Below are 11,947 nucleotides of genomic sequence, written 5' to 3' on the forward strand. Positions count from 1 at the left end.
CAGAAAGCATACACCAGTAAAATTGATCACACTGCATTGCAACATTTCTGCAGTTAAACTTTGGCTTCCTGCAAACGTTGTGCACCATTGGCACAACACATTCCGGTCTAAGGGGAAGGGCACACCCATGAAAACTGTTGTATTCCAAACTGACATTAGTGCACCATGGAGCATGTTTTCCAAACTTTCATTTCTCTAAGAATTTCTCACAAAAGATGCACTAAAAGGCAATCATAGCTGTTTCAAAGAGGCATTCAAAGCACCAGCCACCGACTGCCCATTTAAAATAAATGTTTGCCATGGTTTGGATAACTAGAATGCCAACTGGCTTTCAACATGTCCTGTGTTAAACCATGTCTCTGTGTTAAGCGATTAAAACAAAAACAGATGTCAGTGTTAACAAGGAGATGAGTTCTAATCGGCAGCCAAATTCCTATAGATCCCATAGAGCCTAAAGGCAGAGCTGTCAATAAATCACTAAGATAGACTTGAGTATGCAAACTGTCTGGAGAGTAAGTGCACTATCAGATTAATGGCACAGTTTCCACCGATGCTTCTCTCCTTTGTTGCATTACTAAAAGAGAAATGATATGCTTTCAAGAATGAAAATACACTGAAAGGGTCAGAGAATTGTTGAATTGAATACATTTTAACAAATGCATAACAAAACATACATTTCCTCTTAAGTGGAGTGTCAGCACTATTAAACATTCCTTTATGATTTAAAAGCATAATTCCATTGACATTCCATGATAACTATGAGAAAGTGCATTTTTTAAAGTAACAGATGAACTGTTAAATAGTTAGATAAATAAGAGACAGATGCATGAACTTGACCAAACGAGGTTGAGGAACGTCAGACCTTGCTGCTTCAAAGCTAAAATCTACGTATTGTTTGCAGCCCTGAGTCATTGATCAGGCATATGTAGAGATTAGAAATAGATGTGGTATCCAAGGCAAACGAATCAGTCACAGCTCCTACTCAAAAGATCAGTCAAACTGCATCTGAAGGCCACATGAGATAAAGATGAGACTCACCGTGTTGAATCCTGGGAAGAGGCTCATCGCTGTGGCCGTATCCAATGGAAAGGGGAGAAACTGCTTCATGCCCAGTGAGGTCTGGATGGCAGGCAGGGTGGGGCGCAGCAGGGTGGGCATGAGGCCAGTTTGACATGTGTTACCTGTAGGAGGCAAAGCAAAGGCAGCATGTTGATCTGCAAGCGGCAACAGAGACAGCTGCCTCACCTTCCATCTCCATCCATGTGAAGTTTCAGTGTGTGTTTCTTTAGTCTGTATAACAATGTGTCACACCTCATCTGTGTTAGTCGTCTATTGAAAGTGACTATATGTAACTTGAAGCTCTTTCCTTTTTCATACAATGGTCTTAATGACCTGTAACAGGGAAAAGAATGACATTTTCAAGTAGTTTTTAAAAAGGCATCTCCCCAGGTTGGATTTTTCCGGCGAAGTTACAGAATGATTAGCAACACATTCTGATTGGTCACAGATTTCTTTGTTACACCGGAAAAGTCTGATAGTATCCAGCCAGCTGAGCCAAGCAAAAGGAAGCAGGGGATTTCTGTATTTAGGCCTAATTGTTTTTTAACTGGGGCAGGAACATCACAGGAAAGAAGGAAATTAAATGAACAACAACTAAAAGCTAAAAGGGTAAGGGAAAGTGAAAGACAATGTGATAATGTGAGTCAACTTCAGTAGGGCTTTCAACAGATGGAGACATTTAGGGATTGTAAATTATTTAAAAAAAACACCCCAAATTGGCACTCAGGAATGTAATATGTCTATTTTATTCATGCTTTATAATGCACACTGTGGTTTACCTTTGTCACCCTGCAAATCTGCATTGCAGATGGAAGGCTTTGATCCTGGAAAATCTTAAATCCCATAACGTTGGAGGATTTCCATTATTTAAGTGACATTTTTCATCACTTTCTAATAAGATTATCATTATTTTATCACAAACTCCTCATAACTTCTATCTCAAATTGTGGGGCTTTTAGCCAATTACACAATGTTTTGAGCACAACTCAATGTCCACCTACAAGCTTTTTCTGAGATTTCAATAGCTCCAAAGATCAGGATGAAAGCTTCAATAAAACCAATATGGTGGACCGTAAGTTGTTTATTAGTTTGTCCCACACACTGGTCCCGAGGTCAAGAATGAGCTTCCATGTTCAAAAATAAATAAATAATAATAATAATAATGATTCCTTTGCGATTTTTGTATCATTCGATTACAAAACTGTCATTATTTCATTTTAGTCAGACAAATCATGTTTGAAATGTTCATTATAACAGCAGAACATTGTGTTTAGCGACCAGACCCCGACCTCATCACTCCCCACGGTATGGGATTACACGAGATATCGGGGAGTGATGATGAAGTAGCTTCCCCCTGGCCGGAGTCTGCAGGTGGATGCTGGTGGGGGGGGCTAACAGCAGGCAGCAACGCAGATGCAGGCTGGCATCAGCATTGACAAGGCGGAGATGGGGAAATTGTGCAGGTTAAATAGATAAATTGAGGGGGGATGTTTGGTAAATGATACGGGGAGTGAGGCTTGTCAGCTGTGTGTCCGCTGTGCAGCTTGAGTTGGCTGACTGAACTAGCTCGCAGGCGTTGCCCCATTCAATGCATTTTCATGTTTTAATACAAACTCTCGATAACTTCATTCTCTATCTTCAATTTGGGGGGATTGCCACACAAAATAACAACTCAAGGTCCAACTTTTTCAGAGCTTTTTAATCTCATTTTAGGCGATGAAGGTCGTGAGATATTGATCCGAGTTCAGGAATGAACTTTCATGCACAGAAAAACAAAAAGCTAAACTCCAGTGTTTGGTAAAAAAAAATACATTGAACCACACCTTTCAGAGATTTTCATTATTTCATTTCATTCATTCTTTCAAATTTAGCTGCTAAATGAAGTGCTCACATAATGCGTTTGGCTTTTCCCCTTTCCTTTACTGTGTTATGTTTTTTCTGCATGTTATAGGTTTGCAAAGTAAAAAAGACCAAAGTAAAGTCCACCCCAAAGGGACTAACCATCTACAACAGAAAACATTGTTCACAGAAAGCTCCGAACAGCTCTATTGTAGTCCAGCCTTTACTTTCGCAACGGACGTGCATCACTTTGTAACACACGTTATAATGCTTGCCTAGCTGCTAGCGTGACACGCCATCATACTCTGCAACTGACAAGTTAGTGGTCCTTACCTACTGCACATGCTTGACTCCAAACAAAGATGGAAAAGCAGTGAGATGCCTCATTCTGCAGTTAAACAGAGAGCTCAACACAGAAAAGAGGTGAAAAGAGGAGCTGCAGCAATGTGCAGTGTGTTTCTTTAAAAATTAAACCAAAGTATTTTGGTACAACTTCTAATCATGATTATGATCTGAAAATTAACATAATAGAAGCATTTTAATACCTGCAGATTTTTATTATCAATGCAACAAGTAACAGCTATGTTACGGCAGGCTCCATCATTCACAATGAGTACTTTTACTCTTGATGCATATGTACACACTAGTGTGTGCTTATTGTTTACTCATGCTAATATGTTTTGATTGCAGGACTGTTACCTGTTATTGAGTCTTTGTACATTCTGAGGATGCCACTTGTACTAGACAAGTATTTAAACACGCGGTTAAGAGAATGGTCTCCATTACTGTGAATTGGCTCAGTGACAAATTGGCTGCAGACTCTGAATTCAGTTTCTTCTTTCAATCACAATCAGACCTAAATAAAGAAATGAGTTGTACACCAGATGAACACTGCGTTATGATGCGCTGATGGTTATCTCTCCGAAACAGATGTTCTTATTCTGAAATTGTCCCCACAAATAGCTGCTGTGGAATGACTGCCACAGTCACATGAGATGAGTCAATGGCAAGAGACGCCTGGCCCACACATCTCTAGGAAAAACAAAAGTAAATACTTCACTTTTATTGTCATGAGAGAGCACCACGCCAGTGGAGCGCTTTAGAAACCGCTAATTGGAAACAGCACAGGGCTGATTTCAACACTACGGGATCAAAACATCAAAAAAATAAAAGCAGGGAAAATGGTCACAGCCCTCCAAAACATTAGGAATTAAAGAAGCCATTTCGCAAAGCCGTAATGAGAAACAGAGGGATGATTTCTTTTTATCGCTGCACATTTAACAGCAGTGGAACTCTGGGCCAGCATGGCTCTAAAGTGCTGGCAGATACAGTACCAAAGTGCTGTCTAGAGACAAATAAAAACAAGGTTTGCCACGTTTCGGTCCCCAGGCAGTGGTAAGGGGTAAATAAAAAGCAAAAGTTATAAAGACGAGAAGAGAAAACCACAGACTGTACCCCCTTCTCTCACTCTGTCTTTTCACTCAAGTCGCCGGAGCGCTGCCATCTGTTGGAAAAAGAACACATGCCGTCTCTCATGTGGAGGCATGTCTTTGTCCCAACTTTAGCAAAGTGTGTCCTTCTGCAGGGATCATCCAACCATGCCATCGCTCGACATGCCGGGCCTGACGTCAGCCCACAGGCACGCCTCACCTAGCGCCCGGCCAAATCCACCATTCATAGCTCCGGCAGTCAAAACAGGCTGCTCAAACACACCAGGGCTGATGTGTGAGATTACTCTGCAGCAAAGATGAAGAGTGACAATCTGAAATGTGAATTTGTTTGATAGGGTCGTGTTTGGGTTGCTAACTGGCAGGAGATAAAATATGACGTGTCAGCCCGGCTGAAGCATGTGACTTTTTTTTTTGGGCTCTGTAACATCACACAGAAGAGATTAGTTTCATTAGAGAAAAGTATTTTTTTACTGGAGGGGGGAGGAGTATTCAGATCCTGTACCTAAGTCAAAATAGCAATACAACAATCTAAAAACATTCCATCAGGTATAAATCCTGCATTAAAAATATTACTTCTGTAAAAGCACCCAGAAATAATTTTATATGTTCCATTATATACCACTATTGTGTTCATAGCTACTTTTTGTATTGTGTGTAGTTTAATGTACAATGTGTGTAGACACACATGGACACACATGGAGCACTGACGCTGCTGAATGCTAATCGGCCTTATTTTCGGAAGACATTTTGACTTGCCACAGTAGGAACATCACAGGTTTAAATAACTCAAAGAATTATGTCTGAATTCATTTTGCAGCTGAAATTTCAGGTTCCTGGTATCAAGCATGATAGTTTCTCTCCCTTGACCACTTGAACACTACTGAACAGGGCCATCGTTAGTGTTATTAGCAACGTCTGTGCTTTTCCTACCATGACATAAAAAATTGTCTTCTGGTCTATTAGCAGGTCTCTCTGTTAGCTTTCAGCAGCTTCAGGTCTCTGCTGTGAGAACGGCATTTTAGCACTAAACACACTACACTTAAGGCTGATGGGAATGTGATTAGCTTTGCAGGTATTTGGTCATTAGCAAATTAAATATATTAAAATTGTTGATGAAAAGGCATCATTGTCTGTATGGAATTTCATGGCAATCCATCCAATATTTGTTGAGCTATGTGCATCTTGATCAAAGTACTGGACTGAAAATTCCATTTTTGTCAGAATACAGCATAGAAAAAGGATGTGGGGGGGGCGCCACTTTTTGCCCCCTACTAGCCCCGCCCTTGCTTCCTCTCACCTTTCCTGTCTTCAGATGTCCTCTCAAATAAATAAAGGTCATAAAAGAAGCCCAAAAAAAATGATCTTAATAAAAAAAAAAAAAGTAACAAAGGCCTGATTGGTCAAACGACAACTTGTTGTTTGACATTTTTACCTGCGAGCATCACTTTTTTGCACCAAAAAAAACAAAACCAGACCAACATTCACGCCGCTAGCGTGGCTTACAATCCAAATTTGTAAAGGAACTACTAACTAGAACTGTCAATCTAGTATAATGGAGTAAAAAGGACTCAAAAGGGACGAAGCATTAGTATAGCCAACTGTAGTTATGTAGAAAAGCAGAGGAAAAAGAAAATGAAAGTTAACTTACTTTCCCTCACCAGACACATTATCTACTGTTCTAACCTCACATACCTTCCTAACCCTCACCCTGTTTAAGGTAGATAAGAATGGCTTTTGTCTCCAGTTGTGAAATGTAACGTGTAAAAGTTGCCGTCCAGCGGACATGCCCAAACATAACTACACATTCCAGCCTGCAGCAGTGGATAGTGTTTCAACTTTTTTAAGCCTGATCATCTGTCACCACCAGCAAAGGCAAAACAGGAAAACGATCCCCCGCTGCTAATCTAACCTATAACCCCAACCTCGGAGCTCCACACTGACTTTGAGATGCTCCAGCAGTAAGACAGAAAAAGCCTGTTACAGCAGTCTCTGGCAGAAAATCAGGCATCCGTAATTATCACTTTGTTAGAAGTGTCAATATTTGACTTCAAGAATGTTAACATTTGAGTTCTGTGGACAGCTTCTAAATGTGACTAGCAGACGAGTCAGTCTCTCCAGCAGAGACGGCCGTCTACTTTCCATGGAGAGTCGCTCCGGAGAGTCACTCCACGCTGAAGGTCAGCAGGTGAGAGTCATTAAAATAAACACAAGAAGTCTCTCTGAGCAGCCTGGGAGTCAGTCAGTATACAACGGTGGAATATAGATTTCACAGTTTTGTCTTCAGCTAGGTCTTTGTTTGCTTCTCTTTCAGAAGCATTTATTTGAATGATCCAACCAAAGCAATCAAAACAAATCAAAGCCAAACAATTAGAATAGAACAATTAAATGAAAAGCTTGGTTGTGTACAGAATGTCAGTGATGCCACCTCTATACAATCTTCCCCAGAACTGATGTGTTTACATGGTGCAGACATCTCACCATAGCTTCTCATGCAGCCACTGGCAATGAGTGCATGATGGTTTAATGTGAGATTTGAGGTTGTGAAGATGTTGGTGTATGTAAAACCTTAGCCACAGATGTTGTATTTTAAGCCACACAGAAAACTGCAAAGAGTGGTTAAATTCTGTCTGCAGATCTGGAACCACAAACCTGAAACCGATAAACACCAGATATTCAAATAAAATAGAAGAAGAATGTGATTATGGCCTGATGTAACTGCATAAAGAATCAGCTCCTGGGTTGTCTGTTCACCACACATCCCCTCTCCACTGTGTGCATTTTGTATTCCAATATGTTAGAATACTTAAGATGCTACATGACAAGTTAATGAATTCATTGAATTGAATGAATTGATTTCAAAATATGCAACATACAAGCACATTACTGAAATAATGAAGGATTGAGACAGGCAAGATGTTTTACAGCTCACAACTTCACTGTTTTCACTCTCTGTTGTCATGTGTATAATTTCCAGATGCAGCAGGCAGCTGTTTTCCAAAAAAAAAGTTTCAAAAGTAATGCCAAATGTCAAAGTTGAAGGGAATGAATAATAAAGTGTAGAGTGAATTGCATTGCATTCATCACGTCACCAGAGACTGCAATGACTCCACTTGAATGCTAACTTTGCTCCACATCCGCTGGATCTTGTGAACAGTTTGCTAACACATTATCCATTTTAAATTCATAATGCCATAACATATTAAAATGTGTTTTCTAGCTTCTTTCAGAGTGTCCAAACAAAACTTATTAATGTAGATTTGACGACCTTATCATGTTAGTGAATATGAAGCTTTGGGGGGTGCATTTTCCTAAACCTAATTTAATGAAATTGCCACACACCAGTTGACACACACTGAACCTGGGGCATTTGGAGATGTTTTTTGCCCGCTTTGCCCATTAGTGTAATGATGTAGAACCGAGATGAGATCTGACTTCTGGAAATATTTGAAATAGATCAGAATTAATGAAAGTTTTTACCCACTGTCTTGTGTTTATCCATTCTTTTTGAGGTTTAATGATGCAGTGCATACAGTATAAGAGACATTAAGAGCAGCTCAGTGGACAGGATGTGTATGGCTGCTGTATCATGGCGTGTTTCAGACTCTGGCTGTCCTCTGCATCGCCCTTCCTGAAAGATTCACTTATCTGGGCTGAAGCGTTTTTTGCTCCCGCGGCAGTATGTCGTGAGAAGGGGGAGAGTAAAATGATGGCTGGAGGACGCCGACTGGCATTAATAATTAATCATCTTATACCGCTCTCCTCCAACGTCCGCCTCCTGTTAGTGTCCTGGACCTCCGATAAGATCTGTCCAGAGAGTCTACACCGCCGCAGAGCCTCAAAATGAAAAGCTCGCTCTTGCACAACCTTCCTTTTCCCTTAGCAAACATAAATCCAATTATTAGATAAATCTCAATTCCACTGAAAGTCATCTGTATGCTGATGACGCCCCAAATGTGATTAACACCTCTGTGTTTTTTAGTGGAGTGTGTTGATTGTGTTCAGCGGCCTTGCTCTGAGATCAGTACTTCCCCTCAAGCGAGGAGGATAAAATCATTTCACCCCTTTTAGATTGAACAAAGTGTGCACAAAGGGTAGATTTAAAGTACTTTTTTTTTTCCAAGCAACACTTTCACTGATTTTCCAATTAACCTTTACAGGATGGGCTCTGTAGTCAAATGATATAGTCTTACCAGCGTGTGGCATGCAGCATGCGTTTAGCTTCGAGCTACACAACACACGCTGGTCTTCATCCCCTTCAGATTAACATTCTGCAGCTCTTGCTGCTGTCATGTGTGTAGCTCACTAATAAACACAGCTGTCTCTGAATCAGATCCAATAATCACTTCCCATGCGCTCTGTAATCTGAGGTTAACCAAAAAGACGTTAACGTGCTGCTAAACGCCAAAGCAGACGCAACGGATAGATTTCCTCCGGACCTTTGACTTAACAACCATAATAGCTTGTATGATTGCAGCCTGCTGGGTTGCAGTACTTTTACCGCCTGCTTTGGATCTATGCGGACAGTTTTTAAAGCAAGCGGGACGTTTCCTTCTGATCTGTTTATTCTTTTCCATTTTGGTGTCTTGTTTCCGAGAGGTCTTGAGTCTAATACTGTATCACCTGATATTTATAACAAAACATGTTCTGGGTATGTATCAGCATTGCATTGCTGCTGAACAAACCGTGTTATTAATCCTTTTAAAAGATAGCATTTTTTATTTTTATTTGCCGTGTCCTGCTCTTGCTGTTTTGTTTTGTCGCTGGTGACAAGACGGTTCATGGGATTTTGTCTGACACAAAAAGCAGACCAACCAGGCATCACCGTCAACAGAACCACCTGCCTGAGAAGTTCTGTTTCCACTTTCACTTAACCCATCCATCCAACCTGCATCACCTCTTTGCTTTCCCGTAGCTGCACACCTGACCGACATCGGTGGTAGATCTCAGAGAGCCGGAGCTGTCTCTGCACCTGACAGCTTATTCATTTATAAGCTCCCAGCACTCTTCCACCCCTCCTCTGTGTATGGCATAACAAGAGAAAATCCTTCTCGCTCTTACAAGCCACGGTCTGTAACTTCAGATCGCTTTAATCCTCGGGAATAAAAAAAAAGAGACTTTCATTTAACGAATCACCCCCTCCGAATTCAAGATCCCTGTGTAATTATTCCTCCTATGTGACTGTAAGCCAGCCGTGAGAAGAGCACTTGACGAGGAGCCACTCGCGGATTAAGTCTTCCTAAGCCTCCTCCGGTCTCCTCCATAAAAGCTAATCGAAGAGTCCTTCCTTCGATTCCTCTAAATATCCCACACCCAATGTAAAGTGTCTCTCCACGCGTGCACCTCCAATCTTACTTGGATTTCTATTTCTTTTTTTGTGATCAAATTATTTTTTTACATTCAGAAAAAAACAAAAACGTAAACGTAATAGTCACAAACAGTTATAAACAACACGCTGGGACATAGGAACGCGTCCCAAGGCCCTTACTTGGATTTCTACGAACAGTCAGCTGGTTAAAAAGCTAGAATGAAATCCAAAGCTTGTATTCTCAGCGGCCCCACCACCTGGGATTTAGTCCAATAAACCAGAACATGTGTATGAAGAAGCGACATTCCTGGTGAGCAGGTTCATTCACCAGTTTTAGCAACCCTCAGTGTGCAACTTCACTCTTTCTTTCTTGTACCTGTTTTTGTTCTGCTGTAACAGCAAATGACTCTCCTATGCATCTTTTTTCATTTCCAGAACAAGTACCAGGCAGGCTGGAGTCCATTTACATTTAGGAGAGGGGAAACATGCACCTATAATCTGCATTTGACTGTGATGAAGCACATGCAGTGAACACACACACACAAAAGCACACAAACATACATACATACAGAAAACACACAACCCAGGTCTCCTAGGTATATAACTTCATACTCGTTTTCCTTTCATGGAAAACAGCGCTTCTTCTGTTCATGCTTTAAGTATCCGGAACAAGTGAGAAGACACACACTTAGATGAAAGAATCTGATACACAGATGAAATTATGCATGTAAGCACATATAAATACAAACTCACCAAAAAACATGCTGCTTTCCATAGCTCCTCCAGCTCAGGGGTCTGCTGTATTTCCTCTCTGGTGCCCTGCCAGTGTGTGTGTGTCCATGGACAACAGCCTGGGCATGTCTCATACACTCCTCAGGGGTGTGTGTGTGTCTGTCTGTGCATGTGTGTTCAATCCAACTGCAGCGTCAATGGCCAGACTGCATGCTGCACTCTGCACACCGCTGCTGTCTGTGGACCTCCGTATCTGCCTGTCTGTGTCTCTCTCTCTCTCTCTCTCTCTCTCTCTCTGTCTCTCTCACTCTGTCTCTCTTTCTCGCGCTCCGCGCACTGGTCCTCCCTTGCCTGTCTCGTCCCCTCCTCTTTATCTCCCCCTCCTCCTCTGTCTTCTTCCTCCTCCTCCTCCCTACTGGCCCCTCCACACTTGATCCCTTCGCTTCTTGCTTTTCTCTCACCGGGGTGTCTATCTACATTTTCCAGCAACAGCCTCTTCTTCACAAATGTCTCTCTCTCTCTCTCTAGGTGTCTCATCTTTGTTTTATGTGTCAACCAAGCCTCTCTCTTTCTTACTCTCACTCCTTGCTTTCCACCCCTTTCTCTCTCTCATTTGATCTCATTCCCCTTTCCCTGCTTCCATCTCAAGCTCGCTTCTTTTTCTTTTTTCTATATCCCGACTGTTGCCTCGCTCTCCCCTGGTTCTTTCTTCTTCCTTATCTTTCTCTGTCTCTCTATCTGTGTTTCCACATCAGTAAATATCTTTGCAGTGTGTTTTTCTCCCTCTCCCTGCCCTACCTCACTTACTCTGTTTGTCTCTTATTGTTTTCTGCCTTTCACTCAGCATGTTTACATGCATACACACAGACACAAAAAAAACGGTTGCTGGGAGAAAACATCACCCGACTCTGCGCTTCCCCTCAGCTCCACGGAGCACTTTAGCTACTGTCAGCTGGTTGTTTTGTTTTTTCGGTCCACAACTTTACTGTTTTGGTTCACTCTCACCTTTCTCACCATTTTTATCCGCCTTGTTGTCAGCAGCAACAGCCAGTTTATTAAGACAGACAATGTTAGCATCTTGCTGCTGCACATAGTGGACCATTTAGCAGCTAAAGAACCATACATTTTCCAAAGGAGTTGGTGGAGACCAAAAAGAAAGCTAAAATGAGAGTGAAAGATGGTCAGAAACAACTCCAGATGAATGCTATTGTTGCTTTGTACTTAAATGTATTGAAGTGAGTTCCATTTTTACCTTAGGACTCGGAAGTCAGAGCTAGGAATGACTTCACACCCGACTTGAATGGATTCTATTTACAAGTCTGTTTTTCCTTGTGGGTTTCGCTTTAGCCAGATTAGCCGTTGTTAGCAATACAAGTTGATGATGCCTTTTTTTGTGTGCATACAAACAGTGTAGCAACATTTCCCTAACTATACTGTATGTTGGACAGAACTGTGTGCATGACTGATTTAGTGAGACACAAATAAGACAAAAGTGCTAATAAACTGTACTGCTTTCATTACTGTGAATGCACGGGGCAGCCATGTTGGATTTTGAGTTCGG

The 11,947-nt window shown here is 41.5% G+C and overlaps 1 protein-coding gene across 1 annotated transcript in view; it reads right to left on the reverse strand.

Annotated features, from left to right (window-relative positions):
- The window catches only part of znf385d (zinc finger protein 385D), an 81,379-nt gene extending 70,659 nt beyond the window's left edge, over window positions 1-10,720 (reverse strand). The window contains exons 1-2 of the mRNA XM_034874665.1: window positions 10,408-10,720; window positions 1,039-1,181 (exon numbers count right to left, since the gene is read on the reverse strand). Of these exons, the coding sequence (XP_034730556.1) occupies window positions 1,039-1,181; window positions 10,408-10,429 (165 nt within the window). The 5' untranslated portion in view covers window positions 10,430-10,720. The remainder of the gene's footprint in view (window positions 1-1,038; window positions 1,182-10,407) is intronic.
- Between the last annotated feature and the right edge of the window lie 1,227 nt (window positions 10,721-11,947).

Source organism: Etheostoma cragini, chromosome 6, assembly GCF_013103735.1.
Source record: "Etheostoma cragini isolate CJK2018 chromosome 6, CSU_Ecrag_1.0, whole genome shotgun sequence".
NCBI classification, from domain to species: domain Eukaryota; kingdom Metazoa; phylum Chordata; class Actinopteri; order Perciformes; family Percidae; genus Etheostoma; species Etheostoma cragini.